The sequence below is a fragment of the Eschrichtius robustus genome, chromosome 3 (genome assembly GCF_028021215.1).
Source record: "Eschrichtius robustus isolate mEscRob2 chromosome 3, mEscRob2.pri, whole genome shotgun sequence".
Taxonomy (NCBI): domain Eukaryota; kingdom Metazoa; phylum Chordata; class Mammalia; order Artiodactyla; family Eschrichtiidae; genus Eschrichtius; species Eschrichtius robustus.
Genome location: NC_090826.1, coordinates 114530593 through 114557360, shown reverse-complemented (window position 1 = coordinate 114557360; position 26768 = coordinate 114530593). Strand labels below are relative to the sequence as shown.

Below are 26768 nucleotides of genomic sequence, written 5' to 3'. Positions count from 1 at the left end.
GGAGAGGAGTTTCCGGGCAGTTTTTAGGAGGATGGAACAGGAATTTGTAGGGAGCCTGTTGCAGGCTGGAGAAGAAGCCCCCACCCCCACCCTTCTTTCTTCTCTCTGCCTCGGGCCCGGCTTCCTGAAGTCACTAGCTGAGAATGTGATGTTCTGGATCCCCTCCCCCCATTACAGTTGGTAGCTTAGATGCTATGACTAGATTTGCGTCTTCCTGCAGTTACCTCAGCTGAAGAAAAGGGTACCACCTCCCTGAGGTAGGAAAGGGATTGCAAAGAAGAGCAGATGTGCTACTGTCAACCCACGTCAACTCAAGTTACCTCTGCTAGTTACTCATTCTATGGTTTAACCGCGGCAGTTTTAAAATCGAAGACTAGCTTTCTTCTGCCACCAAGTACTTTCCTAATGATTGTGTTATGAGCTCAGGGAATTGAAACCGCTAATTTAAAATCCACCTTAACAAAGTAAATCAGAAAGGTGAATCTTCTGAGACAAATGACAAAACTTTTTAAAATCAAAACGGAGACTTCTTGGATTGGCTGTTATTCTGGGTTATTTGTTTTCTGGTTTGTCCTTTATTTGTGCCAACAATAAAAAACTGACTCGAATAACAATTCTATTTTTACGGAGTAGAAAGCAAGGTATGCCTTGCTTTAAGAAAACCCAGTCTTTTGAAAGTTTGTTTTTAAATTAGTATCATCACCTTCAGGAGGATTCACTTAGGACACATTTACTTATCTTTCCAGGAAAACTTTAGGTAAAACAAGATATACCTGTAGAGTGATTTTTGGTTTACAAATAATTTAGTTATCCCAGTGCCCTGTGAGAAGTGCAAAGCGTGATCTTCCTGTTTTACCAGCACGAAAGCTGAAACTTAGAGGTGTTATGTGGCTTGTCCACTGTCACACAGTGGGCATGATGTAGGCAAGGAAGAAACCTCATTCCATAGATGGAGACCCTTTCCACTCCACCCTCCTAAGCCTTGGGCCTTATGACAGATGCTTATTCTTTACCTTGTGAATTCTAGGCTTTGCTTCTTATTCCTTTGCTTTTGTGAAAACTGGGAAATGAATAAAAATATTCTTAGCCATCTTGTGGGCCTTACCAGTACGGACCTGGAAGTGCTCCTAGATGATTGTTGGTGACGGTGTCTACTGTTTTCTCCCAGTCGAATGAATTTAGTTCTACCTGAGCCCCCTCTGGGTGCAAAGACCTGATATGCCAAAGAAACATGGTGAGGGACAAAGAATCATGCAACGTTAGCGTGAGAAAGGACGGGAGATAATGTGGTCTAACCCCTTCATTGCAGGAGATGAAGTCAAGGTGCTGAGAGGGCAAGACTGGACTTTGGTCAGGCCAACTTAAGCTCATGTTTCTGGCTCTATCATTTAGCACCTGTGTTCTTGGGCAAACTATTTAACTTCTCTGAATCTCATTTTCTCATCTGTTAAGGCAAATAACAATGTCTACCTCACCAGGTTATTGTGAGGATTAAATGAATGCCTGTAACATATTAGGTGCTTGTTCTATATAATTTTTTTCAAGGGTAAACAAAAAAATAGGGGCAGATTTGGTCTAGAACCCAAATGTCTAGACTGTCAGTCCTGCCCTCTCACCACCTTGGCCTGTTCCCTCCCTGCTGCTATGGCAGCCTCCATGATCTCCATGATTTCCCTTCCTGTGTGCGCCGCCACGCCCCCAGACCACACACACACACACACACACACACACACACACACACACACACACACACACACACACACACACACGGAATTACACAGCTAGTGAATGGCAGCATTAGCACTGGTATCCAGGTCTCCTGGTCTCTTCTTTCTGTCCTGAAGCACATTATTTTTATCAAAGGTAACAGTTTGGAGGATACTTAGACAAAAGCAAATGAATGTCAACTAATATAATAGCAATAGGTCATTTGCTTCAGAGGACATCTGTGAGATGGTTGCGTCTGTATTAGATGACTCAGAATTTGTTTATTTTGTGCTGTGAGGCAGGATATGATGGCTTTAGCAGTAGCTTACTAATTATGTTTGACTTAGGGTCTCATAAATAACAAGAATAGCAATCATTTTTTGAGCATTGCTCTGTGCCAGACATTGTGCTAGAGACTTCACTTACATTACACCAGTTCTTACAACAGCCCTGCAGGACAGGTAGCTAGTATTCCAGTTTTGTAGATGAGAAAACTGAGGATCACAGAGAGTAACTTTCCCTCGGTCACACAAATGATCAGAGACAGAGCCAGGACACACGCCCGTTCTAACTCCACACTCCCCCACGCCGCTCCTCAATATCAGTTTGAATTCCTGGGCATAGCCTGAGCGTTGAGCTTTTCCTGAGGGATGTGTGACAACTTATAGACATCAGATGTGCATCTGTACCTGTGCTGGTAGAGCCTGGGAGGCTAGTGGGGTGTTGGGTTCTGAGTGAAGAGAAGGGTGCACAGCCAGGGTCGTGTGGCATTGTTCTCTGCTCAGCACTGCGGACGCCGCCCCCAGGGCAGGGCTCACTGCTTCCTCACTGGGGCTCCAGAGACGCCGTGGCGCGCCCTCAGGGGCTCACAGTCCAGCAAACAAGGGAGAAAGGTCGGCGCCCGTGTACGAAGTGCTTTGGCAGAAACGTGGACCAGGTGCTGTGGGAAACAAAGGTGCTTGGGAGGAGTGACTCTGGGCAGATTTCTAGCTTCCTTTGACTGGTCTGAAGGGCACGAGGCCCTGCCATGGGAGAGAAGGCACAGTGCAGTACAGCTGTGGCCAGAGGAGGCCAGACCAGCGCTGTCCAATAGAAATAGAGTGCAAGCCTCGAGTGTAACTGAAAATTTTCTAGTAGCCACATTAGAAATAGTGAAGAGAAACAGCTGAATTAATTTTAATGTGTATTTCATTTAACTCAGTATATTCAAAATATGTTATTTCAACATGTAATCGATATAAAAATTTTTAATATTTTACATTCTTTTTTTTTTGTACTTAGTCTTTGAAATCTTGTGTGTATTTTGTACTGACAGTGTCTCAGTTCAGACTAGTCACATTTCGGGTGCTCTGCGGCTTCCCTGTTACACAGTGCAGGGCCAGAAGGTACTCCTCATGTCGGCCTCCAGCAGCCACTCTCAGTGGTCTCTCTCTCTCCTGCCTTTGCTATTATATCCCAGCAGCTGGGCTCTCATTCAGGTACACATCATCTCTGCCCCACCTGTTCTCTGGGCCTCCAGCCTTAATCTCTTCTTGTCTCCTCTACTCACTGCAGTCAGACCTGTCTTTTTTTTTTTTTTTTAACATCTTTATTGGAGTATAATTGCTTTACAATGGTATGTTAGTTTCTGCTTTATAACAAAGTGAATCAGTTATACATATACAATATGTTCCCATATCTCTTCCCTCTTGCATCTCCCTCCCTCCCACCCTCCCTATCCCATACCTCTAGGTGGTCACAGAGCATCGAGCTGATCTCCCTGTGCTATGCGGCTGCTTCCCACTAGCTATCTATTTTACGTTCGGTAGTGTGTATTTGTCCATGCCACTCTCTCACTTTGTCCCAGCTTACCCTTCCCCCTCCCCGTATCCTCAAGTCCATTCTCTAGTAGGTCTGCGTCTTTATTCCCGTCTTGCCCCTAGGTTCTTCATGACCTTTTTTTTTTTTTTTTTTCCTTAGATTCCATATATATGTGTTAGCATACGGTATTTGTTTTTCTCTTTCTGACTTACTTCACTCTGCATGACAGACTCTAGGTCCATCCACCTCGCTACAAATAACTCAATTTCATTTCTTTTTATGGCTGAGTAATATTCCATTGTATATATGTGCCATATCTTCTTTATCCATTCATCTGTTGATGGACACTTAGGTTGCTTCCATGTCCTGGCTATTGTAAATAGAGCTGCAATGAACATTGTGGTACATGACTCTTTTTGAATTATGGTTTTCTCAGGGTATATGCCCAGTAGTGGGATTGCTGGGTCGTATGGTAGTTCTATTTTTAGTTTTTTAAGGAACTAGATCTGCTTCTGTTACTCCCGTCTAGAAAACCTTCAACAGCTCCCCTCTGTAAAGAATAAAATCCGTAGCCTGCCCTAACCTTTTCCTCTGTCCTTGTACTTCCTAACATGAATATGTTGTTTTAGTTTTGAAAACCTTTGATATTCCCTATCTCATTTAATTCTCACAGCAGCTCTATGAGATAGGTAGAGCAGGGCAGGTGAATTATCCACATTTTTTAGGTGGAGAAACTGAGACTCAGTGAGTTTGAGAGAGTTTCCTAATGTCCACCAGCTGTTAAGTGGCAGAACCAGGACGAGAACCCATGTCTTTTCAGTTTTATCTCTTGTTCACTCCTCTTGTCTGGCCCTTTCCTCTTTTCTCCCCTGTGATGCACTGACAGCCTCACCAAATTCGCTGTGTTCTTGACCTCCTTCTGTGCCTCTACCTCTGCTGTTTCCTCCCCCTAGCATGTCCTAGCACAGCACAGCTTCCCATCAGAATTCCACCCTTCCCCAGGCTCTGGTTAAATGTCTCCTCTCTGATTCCTCCTTTGGCCATTCCCTCAACCAGATCTACTTTGTAGTTACCAACACATCCTAACATGCATTTTCTTGTTTAGTGAATGCTTCGCTGCTTTGTGTACAGAATTGGATTCTAGAGATCTGAGAGACGGAAGACTTTAGGAGCTTAACCAGTTCTTACAGCCAGGTTGATGTCACTCCCTGCTGTAAGTGCGTGGAGAGGCTAACACCTTCCTACTTCATTTAGCCTTTGTTAAAACTGTGAAACTGTGGATTTAACCCTAACATACACACGTTGTGGAGGTTACTCAGAACACTTCCTTTTGATGGTAAGTATGTGCTTACGATATTTTGATGTCTATAAAGTTCTTTTGTGTTTATTATCTGATTTCATCTTTCAACATGTATTTATTGAATGTCCACTATGTACTGTGTTCTGGAGCTGCTATGTGCTCTAGAGAATAAGAGACAATGAGGTTTATCATTAAATGAGGAAAGTAGGCATTAAAAAATCAGGAAAACACCCAAATAACTAGTTACTATTGAGTTAGGCATTGCAAAGGGAAATTTCAGGGGAGATTCAGCTTCTTGGGTATCGGAGAAAGCTTCGCTGAGAAGAAGCGTTTACGCTGAACCGTGAAGAATGAGTGTGAGTTGGCCTGGCCGAGGTGGGAGAGAAGGCCCCTAGGTTTGGAATATAGTGAGCAAGGTGGGGGGCAGGGGAGGAAGGACAAGAGATGAGAACCTGCTAGGCCACGCAAAGGATTTGGAACTTTATACAAGGATAGCGGGAAACCACGGAAGGGTGATGTGTGTTCTAAATTATCTTTTGAAGAAACCCCCCTGACTGTGTGTAGAGAATGGGTGAATTCTAAAGGAGTGGAGGCTGGAGGAGATGTGAGGAGGCCAGTTGTTCTAGGTGAGAGGTGTCTTCCACTAGCGTGTGGCAGGAAGGGGCAAAAGTAAGTGGATTCCAAAAATAATAGGTAATATCAGTAGGACTTGGCGGTTGGTTAGATTTGAGGGGGTGTCAAAAATAACTCAGGTTTCTGGCATGAGCAACTGTGTGTGGCCCTGTTTCCTGAGGAGGAACTATTTGCTCAGGAGCCAGGGTCAGGCTTGGGCTGGGGAGATTGATTTCAGTGTGAACATTTTAGCTTCGAGGGATCAGTGATGGTGATTTGGTTCCGCCAGTCACCCTTTGAGGAAAGTGGAGTTACCCACATTTGTTATTGAGAAACTGAGACTTGGAGAGGTTGGGTTGTTTGCCTGAGACTACGCAGTGAGGACAAGGCTGAGCCTGAGCTGGAGCCCGTACTTTACCCCTAAAGCTGTGCTTTCCAGACCATACCACATGGGCCGCGTGCTACCCTGTCGCCATACCGGTTCTCTGCCTCCACACAACCCTGTCTGCCAAGTTGTCTGCTCTGATCGTCGAACAAGTCCCCAAGCCTCTTGTTCTCCAGGAGTCCTTCGTGGAAGTGCGAAGGAGAGCCTTCCTGGCTCTGCCCTACCTAGAATTAGAACACACCAGGAGTCATCCCCACTTCTCCATGTATTGTTCACTCACTCAGTCTTGTACTGTTCCGCTCACCTCTGACACATATTGAGTGTAGGTCACCCAATCTGGACCTGGACAAGACTTCAGAAAACACAGTAGAGCCATTTGCTCTACTTTACACTTTACACTTCCAAAGACTTTACACTTCCAAAGAACTTAACAAATATTACCTCTTTGATCCTCACCTCAGCTCTGGGAGAAAGAAAGGACGTGTACATTCCTTCAGCAAACATTTTGGAGCAGGTGCCCACCATGCACAAGACGCTTTGCCGGACCTTGACTGGTGTTACAAGGATGAGTAAGATGCCGTCCTTGTTCTCAAGGGGTTTAAGGTCTACCAGGGAAAACAGATGATAGACTAAGAAGTTAAGGGACTTGTTTTGAGAGTTCCTCAAAGTTACGGTCCTCTAAATAAGGAATCACTTGGACTGCCTGTTGAAATAAAAATAGTATTCATACCACAGACCTGCTGAGTTGAACCCACAGGGTTGGAGCCTCAAGTAATTCATATGCTGCTCCTCAGCTAGTAAGTGATCCACTTGAGATGTGAGATGTGGCTACATTGCCAGAGACTTTCCCACTCCATTTTTCTGCCCTCTACTTTTACAGATGAGAGAATTGACACGTGTAGAAGTCAAGTGGGTGGTGGCCCACAGTGAATTAGAGACAGAATTGGAATTAGCACCTGAATTTCCCTTATTTCCAAGCCCAACGCTTTTCTGCAACATCATTTAAAGTGTTAACTTTGCACTCTGGTTCTGATTGAAACCACTGCTTTTACTTGATCTGTACCCTTTTTTCCCTCTAAATGTCTTCAATTACATAAGCTCTTAGGGAGCATTTGTGTCATATTCTGTCAGCAAGGATTGTCTGCAAACTGGCCTCTTTTCTTTACTATAGGGATGTGCTATGTTTCCAGCCTCAGACCATAGGGAAAATTCTACCCAGAGGCAGAATCCTCAGAAAGTTAGGGTGCCAGGAGGCTGCTTAAAGCTCCACCCTGGCAGATAAGGGAAACCAGACCAGTAGGACCAGGTCAGGGTTCAGTGAGTGTGGACTTTATCTAGAACTAAGGTCCTGGCAAGGTAGCCCTTTCCTGGTTACTACTCCTCGCTTTGGGCAGGGATTCAAGAACATTACTTTGCCCCAGACTCAAAACACCTAGGTCAGCCTATGTATAGTGTACTTTTTATATCTATCGTATGTGTTATATATCTTTATATACATGTATTGCATATATGTATTATGTATTTGTATCTCATGTATATATCATATATATTATATATGTGTGCACATGTGAGATGTATATATTATATGTGTGTTTGTATATGTGTGCATGTGTGTACGTATGTATGTAAAAAAGAAAATAGAGAAAGTCCAGTAAAGACCAATTAGATCTACATACGGGCACAGGTCATGTAGCTTTTTGTTGAGGAACACAGACCTTGAAGTCAGTTACTTAACCTCTGTTCACTCATCTGAGAATGGAGATGTACTACCTGCCTCACCAGGCTTTTGTGATGGTTAAATAAGATAATGTATGTCAAATGTTTAGCATGGTACCTGGTAGCTAGTAAGAACTTAATAATTATTATCACAGAACGGGGATATTCTCGGCCTTTCCCTCATTTACACATTTGTTGTGGGATGGGACTGAGGATGAAGAGACCTCCCATTGAAAGGGACTGTTACCACCCAGCTTAAGCCAGCTGTCACCATATGAGACTAAAGCCCCAGTGGTGCCAGAACTTCTGCCTTTTCAAGAGAAACCAGAAACCTGTATTTTTAAATATGCAATTGCCTGATTTTTAAAATTTTTAACAATTAATTTTAAACACACATATATACATATATGTGTGTGTGTGTGTGCGTGTGTATACACACATACATGTATATATGTGTGTATACATGCACACACACACACACAAATACCATAGGCCAACAGCAGGGATTTGTGGGCTGGTACCACTCTTCAGCTTTGCTGTCTGGAAGGTCACCAGAACTTTCCTTGCTTCCTCACACGCCCTCTAGGCTAGGATGAGGAGGCGCTTTCACCATGTATTTGCAGAGCGCCCATCCTGTGTCTGGTGCTGGCGAGCATACCGGGAAGAACACCCTGTAACCTTTGCCCTCTGGCAGAGAGGCCGGACTAACACAGCAGATGATAGGGAGCAGTGTAGGAAGGAGGAACATTTGTGAAAGAATGTGGGCTGCATTGTAAAGAAAAGGATGAGGAAATGGAAGATTTCTGTGAACTGATATGGAGTTTCTTTGAGGGTATATTAAATGAGGAATCAAAGTGTAAAAGGTTGTGGAAGCAAGAAAGGAAAATAAGAATATTTATATGTGTTTGCTTAGTTTTTACAAGAAGAAACACAGAAAACCAAAAACAAATGAAAGTGGTTACTTGGGGAGGAGTGGAATGAAGGGACAGGGACACTTCTGAATATACCTTTTAAATTGCATTTTGAGTTTTCAACCATGTAAATGTTTGACAAATTCAAAAAATAAAATTAAATAAATAAGCCTGAAAAAGCAAACCCTAAAATTACAGACAAATATAAAAAGAAACCTAGGGACTTCCCTGACGGTACAGTGGTTAAGACTCCACGCTTCCACTGCAGGGGGCACAGGTTCGGTCCCTGGTGGGGGACTAAGATCCCACATGCTGCATGGTGCAGCCAAAAAAACAGTAACCTAAATGCATTTCAAACTGATGACATAAAGAAGAATTAATCCAAAGTAACTTTCACACACAGTACTGGCTGTATACCTTTAGTGGGATATAGTCTAAGGACAGAAAGAATTGCAAGGAAACGCTGAACTTTACTTAGTAAGTTTGCTGTTGCCAGTGTTACTGATGTAGTAACTCTGGAAACAGTATTTGATGTATTACAGAATAGAGCAAATGAGTAAATATATTACTATTGTTTGTGAACAAGGTTCTCACTATGGGAAAAGGAAGATAAAATATGGAATTGGGGAAGATGAGGAAGAACCCTGTAGTGTTGGAGTCGAACGAGATTTTATTGTGAACTCACAATTTCTTAATCAATTTATTTCCTGGCTCTGTCCATTGAAAGGGCCTAGAAGCCGTGACAGCTTAGCAGCACTGAGCACCTAGCATCCAGATCTTGTTTCTAAATACATTTCCTACTAAAAGGAACCAGGGCTCCTTAGAGAAATGTTTGAGTCAAAGTCTGACATAGGGAAAATACAAGGTGAGCCTGGAGTATTTTTGTGTGTGTGCCAGAAAATAAGGATGCACTCAAAGACAGATAGTGACACTTTAAAGGACACAGGAGCTGGCTTGTAGAAGCTCCCATCAGCCAAATTGGGACAACTTTAACATTTTTTTAAAAGCAGTAATGGATTATAATGCATTGCATTGGGGGAAAAAATTCATGAGTTCATAGCACTATTCCAGAAAAGGGACAAAATGACCTTCTTTACAAGATTGCCTGCTAATAGATGTAGAAGGAATGATAGAATTCCTTCACCTCATCATGCTGCCCCTTCAACTTTAATATAGGTTTGAAAATTTTCCCAAAATGCAATTTTGCAGCCACCAGTGCAGGAAGCGGTTCAGGCCAGGATCATCAATGGATAGTAAAACTATTGGGTGGGAAGCTGTTGGACAACAGGATATTCACCAGTCTCAAAATATCACCCCACAGATTTCCCACTAATTCAAGTGGGAAAATATACTTTTACCACTGAGAAATCTTAGGATCACCAACTTATCTAAGTAATCAAACCTAGGATCACCAGAAATGGGCACGTTATGCTACATCACTTATCTAATATTATTTTAAAATGTTTAATCTGAATCTAATCCTGAGGAGACAGGCAGATCTGTTGCAGGCCATTCAATAAGGTAACTGGCCTGAACTCTTCTACATGTCAGTGTTAGGAGAGACCAAGAAAAGTGGGCAGGCAGGGGGGTGATATTCTAGATTAAATGAATCTAAAAACCATGAATGAATGCAATTCTGAGATCTTTGACTGGATCGTGTATTGAGGCAGTTGGGGAACAACTACGTAGGAGATTAATGAAACAATTAGGGAAATCTGAATATAGACTATATATTAGATAATATTATTATTTTTTGTTTTTATTTTTTGGCTGTGTTGGGTCTTCGTTGCTGTGCACGGGCTTTCTCTAGTTGCGGCGAGTGGGGCTTCGTTGCGGTGCGCCGGCTTCTCATCGTCGTGGCTTCTCATCGTTGTGGCTTCTCTTGTTGCGGAGCATGGGCTCTAGGCACGCGGGCTTCAGTAGTTGTGGCTCGTGGGTTCCAGTAGTTGTGGCTCGCGGGCTCTAGAGTGCAGGCTCAGTAGTTGTGGTACACGGGCTTAGTTGCTCTGTGGCATGTGGGATCTTCCCGGACCAGGGATCGAACCCGTGTCCCCTGCATTGGCAGGCGGATTCTTAACCACTACGCCACCAGGGAAGCCCTAGATAATATTATCGTATCAAAGTTAAACTCATTGGGTGTGCTGATGGCATTGTGGTTATATAGAATTCCAAGGGTCTTGGGGGACATATGCTGAAGTATTTAGGGGTAAAATGTCATGATGTGTGCAACTTTCAAATGGGAAAAAGTGTATAATCATAGAAAGATAAAGCAAGTGACAAATGTTAATTGGTGAATCTAGATGAAGGGTATGTAGGTGTTCATCATGCTGCCCCTTCAACTTTAATAATAGGTTCGAAAATTTTCCCAAAAAATGTTGGGGTAAAAGAAATGCAAGCTGCAGTGACCAGGGGAGGCTTCATGGAATCAATGCCATTTGACCAGAGCCTTGAAAAAGGGGTAAAGGAGGGATAGAGAGGAGAAGGGATGGAGGTCTTCATAAAGCAGAGGTGAGAATGAGCACAGCATCTTTTAGGATCCAGTAGAGGTAAGGAAAAGTGAACAAGTAATAAGAGTGAATTTGAAAGGTACTTGGATCCACTTGATGAAAGGCCTTTAATGCCAGGTAATTGCACACACGTCTGATCATATAGATAGTAAGAAGGGAAATCATAGGTTCTTGACCGGGGGGGGGACCCAAAGAAATATTGTTTGGGAAAGTTAGTCCTTTGTGGTAGAATGATGGAGGGACTGGGGAGTGAAAACAAGAGGTTTTTGTTTTTTTTTTTAAGTCATCCAGACTTGAGGCAATGGACATGTGGCTTAAAGTGATGGATATCAGTGATAATGTAAAGGAAGGAGCAACTCTGGGAAAACATAAAAGGACTTACCAGTCTCCATAACTGACTGGATAAATATGGGGGTTACTGAGAAGTTGATTCAGAAGATCTATCTCAATGATGCCATTTAGAGAGCCACAAATTTTGCAGGAACTTCTCTACTCTCCTGGGCTTTCTCCATGCCCATCAGATTTAGACTGATTGGAATCTGATCTCTGCTGCCCAGTTTTGATGGGAATGTCATCAGGAAGAGGGAGAGCCCACCATTAAAGTCTTGATCTGCTGATACAGACGTTTCTTCCTCCTCTCATTCAGTGGTAGTTTTTCCTCCTTTAAGCTCTCAAAGAGAAAAAAAAAATTTTTGCATCTGTTCCAATTATACTTATGTTGTCATCCCCCATGTCCTCCACTGTCTCTGCCCTAGCCTGTGATTTTTTTTTTTTTTTTTTTTTTTAGAAGAACTTTCAATGGCTGCTGAAATGATCCTTGTCTTTGCCCCTAACAGTCCTCTACAGCCAGGTACATAAACCTTGGCTTCCTGTGCTTTGAGTTACGTTGAACAGCTCACAACCTAGCTCAAATGCAAAACCAAACCAGGTTAAGTTACCAGACCATTCCTTCTAAGCTTAAATGTGGGCATAGGAAACCAGTTTCCTGCAAAGTCAAGCAGAACAAGGCAAGGAGGAGGCCCAAGCTGTCCCAAGATAGAATGGACTTTCTCCTGAAGTAGTAAGGAGGGAGAAGTGCACGCCCATTCTGGGTAACCCAGGGGTGGGATGTTGTGGATCTAGCCGAAGACAGCAGATGAGCAGCTGGAATAACAAACCTTTAAAAGTTCATTCTGAGAATCCCTCACCGGTGTGGGGAGCGGAGCTGTTGCCATTCAGTGTTTATACTAAAGTTCTATATGTATACCTCATCCATTACCTGCAAGTGACTGTGTCTTATTCATTTTTGTACCCCGTAGTGCCTGGCATAGTATCTAGAGCAGCGCTGTGCAATTGAACTTTCTGCAGCGACGGAAGCGTTTTATTCTGCACTGTCCTGTATGGTAGCCACTAGCCATAGTACAACTGAGAAACAGAATTTTAAAATTTAAATATCTACATGTGGCTAGTGGCTGTTGTATTAGATAGATAGCACAGGTCTAGAATCTAGGACTTTTTTTTTTTCCATTTTATTGAGGTATAATTGACACACAGCACTGCCTAAGTTTAAGATGTACAGCGTAATGACCTGGCGTCCATGTACTGCAAGATGATTACCACAGTAAGTTTAGTTATCATCCATAGATTCTAGGACATTCATTAAATGATGAGCTAAGTTGAATCTTTACCTCGGATGAGGAGGTGGGGGGTGGCAGGGCATGATGGACTAGGGTAATTTGAAGAAAGCCAGAAGTTGTAGCTTCTGGAAGTTCACCTTCTTGTCTGGCTGACAGGCATAGTAATGGGGAGTAGAGTAAGAAGAACATCTAGGAAGAAGGAGCAGTATGGGCAAAGACAGGAGCCGGAAACCATGGCAAGTGAAAGAACAGTGAAGAGCAGGGACCAAAAATAGGACAGAGCATTCACTGTGTCAGGCACAGGGGGTGCTGATCAACAAGACCACCCTGACTGCCTGGACCTTACAGCCCTACAGACAAGCGCACAAGCAGCTCCACTGATTGTATGCAGTAAGGATAGGTACTGGGAGCTGTGGGAGACGGCGGACGGGTGCTGACTGGCATCAGGCAGTACTGCCTTTTCGATGCTGTGGCTAATGGCCTCGCTTGAAGACAGGGTGACCTTTCTCCCAAGACAATGGGGAAGCTCTAAAAGGTTTCAATCAGCAAAATGGCACAGGTAAATCTGCATTTTAGTAAGGTGGTTCTACTGCATTGACCAGTTTCCACGCCGGGTCCTTCTTAGCTTGATTGTGGTTTCTCTTTTAAACCAACCATCTCCAGTGTCTTGTCTGGTTTATGTCTTGTTTCGTTTTTCTTCCTTGCTTCCTCCTTTCCTGCGTCACTCTGTCCTGGGCCCCACGCTCTCTTCTTCCTTGATGTCCTTCTCTCTCTGATCCAAAGATCAGCCAGTAAAAAGCAGTCTCACCTGTCCAGGTAAGTGGGGTGCCAGGGTGAGGGGGGGGAAGAAGACCCCTCTTTTAAAGTTAAAAGTTATTTATTTGTACTGTGTTGTATTTATTATTTGAACAGTTAGTACCTTCAGATGACTCAGAATTTAAATGGTACAAACAAGAAGATAATGAAAAGATTCCAACTCCATCCCTTTGCCCCTGGCACAGTTTCCTTCCTCAGAGGCAACCAATGATATATGTTTCTTTTGTACCCTTTCAGAGGTATTTTACACATTTTATATATATGTAAGCAAACATATACATACAAATCATTCCTTCTCTTCTACCGTCTACATAATTCTGCATCTTCCTTTTCCCACTCAACAGCATGTCTTGGAGACTATTCCTTATCATATATAAAGAGCCCCCTCATTCTTTTATATGACTGAATACTGTGTCGTTATATTGATATACTGCAGTTTATTTAACCAGTCACCCATTATGAACACTTAGCTTCTTTGCAGTGTTTTGCCACTGCACACAGTGCTTACACGAAGCCCCTCCTACATAGTCATTTGCTAGATATGAATAGGAGACACCCTCTGGAGGGGCAGCAACTATTGATTAGGAACTGGCAACTCGTACACTTTTCTAAAAAGGGGAGGCATAGCAATGATCTGAGCTTCTCCTGTTCCTGCAGGGGCCCTATTATTAGGTCTGGTTTGGTGATCTGTGGTACCTTGAGGTTGCAGGGCCTTAATAGTTTCTAAGCAGGGTGCCTTAAGCTGGCTGTAGGAATGGGGTTGGAATACTACCACCAAACAGACCAGATTCCTGTTCTCCCATGGTACACACAAAATAAATGGAATTTCAGAGGCTCGGGTCATCATTGTACGCCTCCTTTCTAGAAAAGGGTACAAGTTGCCAATTACCCAACAGGTAAAGTTGCCAATTACCCAACTAAAGGCCTAGTTACCCTCCTAGAGACACTTGTTTTGGAGAGGGACGAAGAGACGAAGCTGAAGTGAGAGAGAGTATCTCTGATACAGCCACTGCAGTCCTCTGCTGTGTCCCTGAAGGCCTCTGTGTGTTTGTGACCCTCCCATCCTTGCCTTCCAGTCCCCCCTTCCTTACAAATCATCACCTAAAACTAACTAGCTGTTTGTTTTTTTCTTGTCTTTTTCTCGCATTCATTTTCTCTGCTGCCTCCGTTCTGTTCCATCAGCCCCATTGCAGCCTGGTAAGACCCAACAAGCATGTGTATTTGTGCACACCCTGTTCTTGCTATTGTCTCTTTGTCTCCTGACTCCAGGAAGGGTTATTTCCCTTCACGCCTTGCTGGGCATTAAAGAGATCATGCTTGCCTTGCCAACCTAGGATTCCAGATAGGTGATGTTGCCAGTGGTGTAGATGTGGCTGATCTCCCACCAGATTGAGCGGGTTACAGGGTGAGAGGGTCGGTCTCTTGTTACCCAAGACTCAGGGCCCCTTTGACAGAGCTTCCTTCTGCTACAAGGCTGGCCCCTCCCTGCCCAATTCATTGTTGTGCTTTTCTTACTCCTTCTCCAGGTTAAGTAGCCTGTCTTTGGGAGATTCAGCACCTGAACGCAAGTCCCCTTCCCACCACCGCCAACCCTCCGACACCTCTGAGACAACAGGTAACCTTCTCGGGGCATTAACACGTAGACACAGAGGCGTTTACCCATACAGACAGATCTGTATACCCCAGATGTAAAACAACTTAGCCTTTATATTGAGCTCATAATGTGTGCTAGGTATTGTGTTATATGTTTTATACAAATTACCTTATTCAGTCCTTTTATCAATTGTAGAAAGTAGATTTTATCATACCTATTTTATGGATGAGGAAGCTGAGACACAGAGTGGTTAAAAAATTTGCCAAGTGTACAGGCTTGTGGGAGACACAACCAGGACCTGAAACCTGTTGAGTTTTAACTCTAGAATTCATGCTTTCTCCATCACAGGCAGCAGTCACACATACCTGCACACGTGCACAATGTCTAGTACACGCCCACAGGGATGGAGTCAGTTAAGAGTTATAGTCTCTCTTTCTTTTTTCCTATGGTCTGCATATGGTTGTACGTGTGACAAACGGGGTTTTCTCTTATCATTTATCCTTCCCTGGATTTTGACAAGGGGCCAGCCCTCAGTCACCCCACGTGAGTTATCCAGCTCTGCAGAATCAACAAACACTGGTGTCCCACCTGCTGTATTCATTGGACATAATTTGATGGAAAACTTCCAGTCTCACTTAGGCTTCAATCCCAGGGCTGCTTCTCTATAACACTAGTCTTCAGGCTGGAGTTGGCCATGCCCCTTCTTCGACCAGTCTCACCCAAACAGGCCTAAAAAGACAGACATGCATAAGAGAGACAAACATCTCAGCACCTCAGAGAAAGGAATTTCTTGTATAGAATACAGAGTAGGTGACAGGGTTTTGTCGATCACTGAGGAAGGCAGGCATTGCAATAGTGTGTGTGGGCAGGAAAAGTCTGGGGAATCTGGAAAGGCTTTCTGGAGGAAGAAACACACTGGGACTTCCCTGGGTTGGTCTTGGCTTGTGTGCACTAACTTTCTGATGATGGTTCCTACCAAACTCCCTTCTTTCTCCTCCTTGCCTCTCACCAGGTCTCGTTCAACGCTGTGTCATCATCCAAAAGGACCAGCATGGCTTCGGCTTCACAGTCAGCGGGGATCGCATTGTTCTGGTGCAGTCTGTGCGGCCTGGTGAGTGTTGGGTCCCTGCTACCTGCAGTGTACAGTTCTTACAAAGCCACCATGTGTGTGACAGTGCCATAGGCCTTGGAGAACTTGCATGTGCTTTCTCTGGAGACCTGGGCATCCTGGGGCATGAATGATTCATTCTAGAACTGGTTCCCCAGGGGCATCTGGGGAAGTCTCCACAATGCTAAGCTTCCAGGCAGAATTTCTAGGGATCACACTCCAGGCTTGTTTCCCCTGTTGGAAGTGTGAAAATGGCAGAATAGCCTTCAGGTCATCAGGCAGGTGCCTGATTGCCCTCCAGGGGAGCTCCTCGTCCTGGGTTGGAAGATGCCGTGGAGAAATCGAAGACCCGCTTTCTTCTTTCTCACCTTCACATGACCTTCCTCCGTGCACGAATGGTCACTGTGCTGCAGCAGTTCACAGTTGAGACAGGCACACTGGTCTAAATGTATTTGCAGATATATTAACACTAAGTAATAAATGACCTAAAGATGTGTGTTGGACAGTACGTGGGAGGAAAGGGTGTCTGTAAGTTTGTATTTGGGTAGTTGGTGGTTCGAAGCTAAGTATTTCCCTTCTGATCAGTTTAGGAAGCCTCCTTAGAAGAAAATAGGATTTCAGGAGTAGTTTGAAAGATGGCCATGGAAAACACATTGGCAGGGTAGAAATTTGGTGGGAAGGGAGTAGAGAGTGGGAGGGCATCATAAGCAAATCGATCAAGTAACCAGTGATGTGTGAAGAAGCTTCAGATATTTCAAAGCACTGTCATATGTCAGGTGGTAGAATCATTGTTGTTAAGTGACCCAGACTGAAGCAGATGATCAGGAAGGAGATGGGAGTAGGGGAGAGTATGAAGCAAGTATCCCTAACACAAGCAAGTATCCGTAACAGGAGTGAACTTCAGTGTAGCAAATGGGATTGGGCCTGGCAACCTGGCGCAACATAGGCTTGAAGAAGAGTACAAGGAAAGGGGTAGGGGGCAGGCCAGCATTTTCCCACTAAGTACAGTGCAAAATGGGAAGGAAATATACTTACATAATTGGGAGAAATATTTGGGATTTATTTAATGGGAAAGGTGAAAAGAGAATTTCAAATTTATGACCAAAATGAGGTATGTGGATCATAACAAGGATATAAATAATTATAGCTCCTTATGTTTGGTAGTTAACTTTTGTCAGTGAGAGGTTTGTTTTTCATATCCTAGGGTAGAGCTCTGAAAAGATACTTTTATTCTTTGCTTCCATATTCTCTCAAGCTTCCTGGACTAGGGTGAGACAGAGCAAGTGGGACTGCCAGTAACTTGTACTTTGCCTCTATGGTCTCTTTGATACAGAAAGTATGGGGATCCCCTCCAGTGAAGTGTGAGTTCAGCACTCTTCCAATTTTTCCTCCTCTCAGACCTGGAGAGGAAAGAACAAAAGGATGGCTTGCAGTAAAATATGAGTTTTGGAAAATCTGAGTATGTATGTGTACTTCGGGCAGGAGAGAGGAAGAGACTTCACTTGGATTGGCATTGAAATCACAAGAGTAACAAAGCAGTTGTTGCCTTTTCCAGATCTTAGGCTTCTCAATTCACTGTTTCTCAAAGTGTAGTCTGTGTTCTGCCTACATCGGAATCACGTAGGCCCTTAGGATGATTGAAATCCTCATTCCGGGGCCCAGTCCCAGAAGTACTGAATCACTTGCTAGCAGGGAGGTCAAGGAATATGCTTTTTAACAAATTCTCCTGGTGAGTCTCATGCTTACTGAAGTTTAGAACTTCTGCTCTAATTCCTTTACTCTGAAAAGTTTAATTTCTTTTAATCCCTAAGTTATTAGAAGTCACCTCACGTGTTTCATACATTCAGGCAAAAATAGCTCTTTCCTCTCCACCTTTAGTTTCTAGATGACAGTGTAAAAGAGAGTTTTCAAGCTACTTGCAAGTACTTTTCCATAATAGCACACTTTAGATGAGGGTAGTCTGGGTCCCAATACTGAAAAGCCAAATTGGAATGTAGTCATCACTGTAATTTCTCTTTTCAGACTAGAAACATCTAGATGTGCTTTGTCAGAGTTTTGTTTTGATCAGATGAATGCAACTTACAGATTTAAGGATCATCTTGGGGCAGATTTACAGGAAACATAATTTTTATGCTTCTCGTGAACTTCTTTCTTTCTTTTTTTTAAAATAAGCTTTCTGAGTGAACATATTTTATTTATTTATTTATTTATTTATTTATTTGGCTGCGTCGGGTCTTAGTTGCGTTACGCGGGAACTTTCATTGCAGCTCGCAGGCTCTTCGTTGTGGCACACAGGCTTCTCTCTAGTTGTGACGTGCAGGCTCCAGACCACGCAGGCTCAGTAGTTGTGGTGCACAGGCTCAGTAGATGAGGCATGCGGGCTCAGTAGTTGTGGCACGTGGGCTGTCTAGTTGAGGCATGCGGGCTCAGTAGTTGTGGCACGTGGACTCTCTAGTTGAGGCACATGGGCTCGGTAGTTGTGGTGCGTGGGCTTAGTTGCCCCGCGGCATGTGGGATCTTAGTTCCCCACCCAGGGATCAAACCCGAGTCCCCTGCATTGGAAGGTGGATTCTTTACCACTGGACCCCAGGGGAGTCCCTCATGAACTTATCTCATCATTAGTGTTTCTTATGCTTCCTGGGTATAACTTAAACTCGGACTCTAACTTATTTAAAACTACATTTGGCCTTCCATATCCGCGAGTTTCGCATCTGAGAATTCTGCATCCATGGATTCAACCAACTGCAGATTGAAATTTCCATCTGCAGTTGGTTGAATCCACAGATGCGAAACCTGCAGGTGTGTACTACTCCATTTTAAGTAAGGGACTTGAACATCTGCAGATTTTGATATCTGTGGGAGGTACTAGAACTGATCCCCAGTGGATACCGAGGGACGACTGTACGTGGTGATCAAAACCACTGCAGCTCCAGAACAATTTTTTAACAGAAAATAAAGCAGTGATCATTATCATCCTTAATGCTAGGAACCCCCATAATATCCTTGTGAACCTCTCAGGGCTCAGGGACCACGGTTTGAAAACGCTTGTTGTAATCCTTTTCTCATATTCCTCTTAAAAACGATTATTACTTCAACAATTATTTAATACAGTGAACTCGTTCTTCCCACCGGATAATAGAAATAACTCTTATTTGACCTTGGAACACATCTAGACACATTCAAATAAAGCACACATTACTCTCCCCAGAGCATGGCCCTGCCTCTCTGCCACCTTGGCCTGGCTCTCAGAGGAGGAGTCTGGCTTCTGAGCCAGGTGGAGGAAAGAGCAAGAGATGTGTCCTTATACAGTCCAGTCCAGCTCAAAGGTAGTTGTGTCACTGGAGCAGAATAGGATGTACACCCAGCATTTGAGGCACTTAACACAGAGAGGTGAGAAGAGATTTGAGGGGGAAGGTGATCTGACAGGGTCGTTGGTGTAGATTCAGCCACCTCTGGAAAGGTCGTGGGGCTCTGCTGACCAGGCCTTCTCCTTCCTCACAGGAGGCGCAGCCATGAAAGCCGGTGTGAAAGAGGGCGACCGGATCATCAAAGTGAGTGACCTTCCCTCTCCGCCCCCAGAGGAGGGGGTGCAGCGTCACTTCTGGCCTTGGCCATCCTCCACACTTCCGTTTTCGTACCAGCTGTCATCAGCCACTGAGTAGGGGGGTGGTACCATGAGAGTGAGTAGTATAATGTGACAGAGACTGGGGGCTAAGATAGCTGGGTTCCATATTCTAGGCCCCTCTTGACTCTGACCAAGCTTCTGTAATGTTTTACTATGCTAGAGAGCATTGATAAATGGCTCCCTAAAGGAGTGGCGATTGACCTAGGGGAAGGATCCCCTGGGCTTCCACTACCATTACTCAATAATGTCGTTTGTCCCCCAACAGGTGAACGGCACCATGGTGACCAATAGCTCACATCTGGAAGTGGTGAAGCTTATCAAATGTGAGTTGGGGAGAGCTGACAATGAAAGAAGTTAGGGGATCAGATGGGGCACGGGTGGAAGCAGGCCTGTTGCCCCAGGAGGCTTCCTTTGTAGACGTGCGAGGCAGCCGAAGTCTTTCTTCTTGGCCTGATCATTGTAGACTACCACAGTTCCCCACTGTCATTTCAAGTGGAAGCACTATTAGTCTCTCATCTGACATCTTTATTTTTCCACCCATCTTTGCCCTACGTTTTAGATCATATTCTACGAAGACCAGGTCTCACTCAGATACCACTCACTCCCCTCTCCCAGTCCCAGGAAACAAGGGACTGGGCAGGCAGGTCCCAGATAGGTACGGGTGGGATTTTGGTTGAGGTCTCTGCATGAGGAAAGGGAAGGAAGGGATACTTGTGTTGATGCAGGTTGGAAGGACAGAAATTAGAGAACAGGTGGGACATTAAAAGTGAGGAGAACTTTACCTGCAGAACTATAAGCTTAATGGAAGGAGAAGGGAGAACCCCCACCTTTGTACCTTGAATGTCTGCTGTTGAGAACAATACCACTTGAGCAAGCCTCTCTTTGCCTTCCTCCAGCTGGTGCCTATGTTGCACTGACCCTCCTGGGCTCTTCACCCTCGTCCATTGGTGTCTCTGGGGCCCAGCAGGACCCAGTCCCAGCAGGAGCTCCCCGAGTCACCCCTGTGATCCCACCACCACCACCCCCTCCACCTCTGCCACCTCCACAGCGCATCACAGGACCCAAACCTCTGCAGGTAATGGTCCTCCTACTCCTCTCCTCATTCTGGTGTCCCTTTGAAGAGCTCCCCATTGGAATGAAAGCAGGTTAAATCAAATGACAGGCTGGCAGGAAGAGACAAGCCAAAGAGCTATATGAAGGCCATCAAAAAGTAGAGCAAGATGAGAACTGCATTAAAGGGGTGTTCCATGCCTTAGTGTCCTCTTTCCATGTAAGTGCATATGCATTTTATCAGATAGCAGCATGCCGTGTGTTTCCTATGTGTGTGCAAGACTCTAAGGAGGCCCTTTGAGAGTTCTCCTCCCCATCGGGGAGAAGGTGCACACCTCCAGACATGGTCAGAGGCATCTGTAAAGACTGTTGCCAGTCATTGTTACAAGGGTATGGAATAAGTCAAGGAGTAGGGGAAAAGGCTTCCTGGGGAAAAAGGCTGCTTGGAGGAATGAAATATGGAGCCTAGTCTGTAGGGGAGAGAGTCAGGAAAGGATGAGAATAGTAGGGAGAGAACCCAAGGGCCAGGATAACCTGTGTGAGGAGTTAAAAGAGGACAGGAGGCAGATAGGAATAGGGAACAGGATTTTCTGCTTGGAAAGAAGACCGACCAGCAAGTCCTGGGAGACTTCAGAGAGCAATTGATACCAGATGTGATTACAGCCAGGGTTTCTAGGAAATTAGGAATGAAATCAAAATCAGATTTTATGTTTACTGAATTTCAGTGAGATACTGAGTGTTACACAAAACATTCTCACGAACCAGGCTCTACTCTCATAGCCTTCCTCGACCAGGAGTCAGCTGGTAGACAAGAATAAAAGCTATCGATCTGGTCCCCAACTCTCACTGCTGTCATATTTTCCATTCTTAGGATCCTGAATTTCAAAAACATGCCACCCAGATCCTTAGGAATATGCTGAGGCAGGAGGAAAAAGAGTTACAGGTAAGGTCGCTGCTGAGGGTAGACTGGCCATTGCCTTAATGAAATAATACTTTATCAGAGCAATCTGCCAATGTGTACAACTTGATTTGCAGGCCATATCCTATCACAGTAAAACCTTAAAAAGTCAAACTTCAGGACTACTAAAGAATTGTCATAGGCCAGTGGAATTTCTTAAAGCAGAATTTGATGCATAGAGTGAATAGGGTAATAGAGCTTATGGTAATAGATTAGAATGACTATGTAGAGAAAATACAAACAAGTGATGAGACAGGTAGAATAAAATGAGGGAACATGAGAACTGAGGCAAATCAGTTGGAATTGATCTTAGAGGTTCTGGGAAGGGAAGGGTAAGAGGGAAGGAAGGTGGAGGTGGGGGGTGAATGCCGGGCCAGGCTGATGGAGGAGGGGATGCAGAGAGATTTCCAGGCCTGGGGAATGATGCACAGGGAGAACAGGAAGAAGATTAATTTGGCTGGACGGGAATAACCAGATTCCTATAATAGCCATGGCTTACAATGGGCTCCTTGCCCCTTCATTTGAATTCAACAAATTTCTAAGTTCCCACTGTATGTAAAGCATTGCTTTAGTTCCTACAGTATACAGAGATTAAAACGATTAGACAGTTCTTGCCCTCAACATGTTTACAGTCTCATGGGGAAAATTCATATTACGGTAAGAGAGTGGGAGGAACAAAGAGCTTGCAATAAGAGAACAAAGAAGAGAGCAGTTAATTAATAATGGGAAATGTGAGGGAAACTTCACTGAGAAGATTGTATTTCAGCTGGGCCTTGAAGGATAGGGCTTCAGTAGGCAAAAGAGATGGAGAAGAGAATGCTGGTAAATGGACAGCATAGGTCAAAGGCACCAAGACATGAAAATATACTCATTTATTTAACAAACATTGAGTTCCTGCTGTGTGCTAGGTACTGTGTGTGTGCGCTGCAGTGGAGGCATGGGCCAGTGCTAGGGACAAAGGTTAGAATGGTTATAAAGATAAGTGAGAGATGAATCTTTCCTTTAAGGAGTTTATAATCCAGTAGAATATCAATGGATGAATGAAGATAAAGTTATACTGCACTATAATAAGTGCTGATACTTACATTTTGATGCAAGTCATAGAATAATCAAGATAGTGTGGTACTGGTATAAAGATAGACCTATAGATCAGTAGAATAGAATTCAGAGTCCAGAGATTAATCCATACATCTATGGTCAATTGGTTTGTTTTTGACAGTGTCAAGATAGTTCAGTGGAGAAAGAATGGTCTTTTCAACAAATGGTTCTGGGACAACAGGATATCTATATGCAAAGAATGAATTTGAACTCTTACCTCACACAATAAACAAAATTTAGCTCAAAATTGATCAAAGACTTAAATGTAAGAGCTAAAACTATTTTTAAAAACTATAAAACTCTTAGAAGAAAACATAGGTATAAATCTTTATGACCTTGGATGAGGCAGTAGTTTCTAGGCTGTGACACCAAAAGCATAAACAGCCCCCCAAAAAAGATAAATTAGACTTCATCAAAATTAAAAACTTTTATCCATCAAAGGACACTATCAAGAAAGTAAAAAGACAACCACAGAATAGGAGAAAATATTTGCAGCACATATATCTGATAAGGGTCTAGTACCAGAATATGTAATAGGCGCTTAAAACTCAACCCAGTTTAAAAGTTAGCAGAGAATTTGAATACACAGTCCAATAAAGAAGACATACAAATAGCCAATAAGCACATGAAAAGATGCTTAATATCATTAGTCACTAGGGAGAGGCTAACCAGAGCTAGGAGATACCACTGCACACGCACTAGGATGGCTAGAGCCAAAATAACAGTTATTGGTGAGCATGTGGAGAAATTGGAGAAATGTTTGTTTATATTTTGTCTACATATCCGCTATCCTAATCTACTCCCACCGTTGATGGGAGTAGTAATCTACTCCCACCGTAGTGCAGCCAGTTTGGCAGTTCTTCAAAATATTAAACGTACGATCTGTCAATTCCACACCTAAGTATATACCCAAGAGAGTTCAAAGCATAAAACCTGTATATAAACATTCATAATAGCATTGATTAATTGCATAATGGCCAAAAAGTGGAAACAACCCAAATTCCCATTAACTGATGAGTAGATAAACAAAATGTGTTGTATCCATAAAATGGGATATTATTCAGCCATAAAAAGGAATGAAGTACTGATACATGCTTTAACATGGAAGAACCCTGAAAACAGACTAAGTGAAAGAAGCCAGACACAAAAGGCCACACATTGTATGATTCCATTTGTGTGGAAGTCCAGAATAGGTAAATCCATAAAAACAGAAAGTAAATTAGTGGTTGCCAGGAGGTAGAGGAAGGGGAAATTGGGAGTGACTGCTTTCTTGTTGGGTTGATAGAAATGTTCTGGAATTAGATAGTGGAGATGTTTGTACAACTCTGTGAATACAGTAAAAACCACTGAACTGTATACTTTTTTTTTTTTTTAATATTTATTTATTTTCTTTATTTTTTTGGCTACGTCGGGTCTTAGTTGCAGCCTGCGGGATCTTTTTCGTTGTCGTGCTTCGGCTCTTGGTTGTGGTGCGCAGGCTTAGTCGCCCCGTGGCATGTGGGATCTTAGTTCCCCGACCAGGGATCGAACCCGAGTCCCCTGCATTGGAAGGCGGATTCTTTACCACTGGACCACCAGGGAAGTCCCCTAAATTGTATACTTTAAAATGGTGAAGTTTATGTTATGTGAATTATATGTCGATAATAATTTTTAAAATATTTTTTAAATGCCATTAAAGCCCAAAAGAAGGAATAATTAATTATGCAGTGATCAGAGAAGGCTTCATGAGATGACATTCCAGTAGGGTTCAGTCTCTTTCACTCTGGAATGTGCTTTGGGCCTTCAGTACCATGATGAGCTTGAAGTTTATTCTGAAAGCAGTGGGAATTGATCAAAGGATTTGAGTAGGGGAGTGATCATATCTTCAAATCAGTTTTCTTTAGAAAAGTGTGTTAAGTGGATTGACACATAAGGAAACTATCTCGGAGGCTGTTGCAGTAGATAAGAAATGATGACCGATTTAACAAGAACAGCAGGAGTAAGAACAGAAGGAGGGATGGCAACGTGAGATATTGAATTCCCTCCATTCCCTGGCGGTCCAGTGGTTAGGACTCTGTGCCTCCACTGCAGGGGGCACGGGTTCAATCCCTGGTCGAGGAACTAAGATCCCTCATGCCACTCGGCGTGGCCAAAAGAAAAAAGAACAGAAAGAGGGATGGCAATGGGAGACATCTCAGGGGTCAGATCAGTAGAACTTATCAACTGGAAGGGGGAGGTAAAGAAGAAGAAAGAAAAGATAGCCCCAGGTTTGTGTGCCTACATAGATGGTGATACCATTGATGGAGTGAGACAGAAGAGAGGAACAGGGTTTAGGGGAAAGGAATGAAGGTAATCTTTGGATGTACTGAGTTTAAGCACCCATGGGAGGTTCAGATAAAAAGATCATCGACCAGGCACATGGAGATAACAAGGATGAACCTCAGGAGAAAAGATTGGGTTGAAATAGAGATTCAGGTGGCCTCAGCATACAGGTGGTAGTTAAAATTGGGGACTAGACGGTATCACCTAGGGCACCACTGCAGAAAAGAGGAGAGAGCTGAGGGCGGAATTTCGGAACATCTGTGCTTCTGTAGCACACCGCATCAACCTCTAACATCACACCAGTTGCTGTTGTATTTGTATTTTAATTATTTATTTGTCCTCCTCTATTGGACTAAGTTCCTTAAAGGCCAGGACCATGCCTACATTTGCATATTCCTCCTGCACAGCTGGCACAGGGCCTGGTGTGTATCAGCTCTCTGTAAATGTTTGCGGGGCTGAAGGCTCACCTAGATTTAAGAGAGGAGGAAGGGGTAAAGCTATGGTTGGGGAGAGGGGTGTGAGGTGACCCAAGACAGTGTCGAGTTAAGAAGTCAAAAGAGGATAGCATTTGGAGGAGGTGGGTGTTTAAAGAGGTCTGGAGAGATGAGGACTAAGAAGAGACCATTGGATTCAGCCATTGGGTCATTTTGCCTTTGGAAGAGCGAGGTGATGAGGGGACCTAGGCTGTGTATGCTGAAGAGTGACCGGAAGGCTAAGAAGTCTGGGCTCCACATAGAGACTCCTGTTTGGAAACATGTGGCTGTGAAGGGAAGGAGAAAAGACTGAGGCGGTGGCTTGAAGAATAACCAGACTTGATGGAAAAGGTTTTGTTGTAGTGCCTTGTTTTTGTTTTAAGACAGGAAACGAGCATTTTTGTAGGATGAGGGAAAGGAGCCATTGGAAAGAGGAGACTTTGGAGATATGTGAACGATGCCCAGGAGGAGCCCGAGGCAGCTGGAGGCACTAACCTTGTGGAAGATTCAGACAGAGTTTCTATTCTGAGGCAGCGGGAAAGGGTGGCTGCAGATGCCTTGAAATGGAGTAAAGTTGGGAAAGTTCTTACCAGCCGATACTATCTGCAGAGACTAAGAGGAGGGTTGGGGGCTTGAGAGGCATGGAGAAGATGAGACAGCAAGTATGGCCCCAGACGATCTTGGAGAAAATGTGCACCCGACGTCTTTATTTAACTATTTAACCCGCCAACTTCACTGAGCATTTCATTTGGTAGTAAAATAATAATAGCTGCCATGTATTCAGTCAAGTAATTATGGCCCAGACATTCTGCTCAGCACTTTCCATACATAATCTCATTCAGAACGTACAGCCATCCCCAGAGGCAGGTACCGTCATCTCCATTTGATCCATGAGGACGTAGTAAAGCTTGCCCAAGTCTACACAGCTAGTAAGCCAGAATTCAGAGCCAGGCCTCCCTGACTGCAAAGCCCAAGCTCTAAACACACATGCTGTGCTCTGCCGTATGCTGGGAGGATGCTAGATAAGTCTCAGAGTGGTTCCCAGCTACAGGGCTCGGGGACGGGGGTGCTTCTTCCTCTCATCTCCTGTGGTTCTCACTGTGTGTATGTTTCCTCCTTAGCACTTTTTTGTGTGTGCTGGTCTGGCCAGTCACTTATATATCTAACCCTTCAGCAGCAGTCAAGGAAGAC

General features: G+C 43.9%; 1 protein-coding gene across 7 annotated transcripts in view; it reads left to right on the top strand.

The window, feature by feature from the left end:
* The window catches only part of ARHGEF11 (Rho guanine nucleotide exchange factor 11), a 110004-nt gene that overhangs the window by 47648 nt on the left and 35588 nt on the right, over nt 1-26768 (top strand). For all 7 annotated transcript variants that reach the window (XM_068541057.1, XM_068541056.1, XM_068541055.1 and 4 more), the window contains exons 2-7: nt 14897-14985; nt 15977-16075; nt 19574-19623; nt 19963-20020; nt 20594-20772; nt 21619-21690. In XM_068541057.1, the coding sequence (XP_068397158.1) occupies nt 14897-14985; nt 15977-16075; nt 19574-19623; nt 19963-20020; nt 20594-20772; nt 21619-21690 (547 nt within the window). The remainder of the gene's footprint in view (nt 1-14896; nt 14986-15976; nt 16076-19573; nt 19624-19962; nt 20021-20593; nt 20773-21618; nt 21691-26768) is intronic.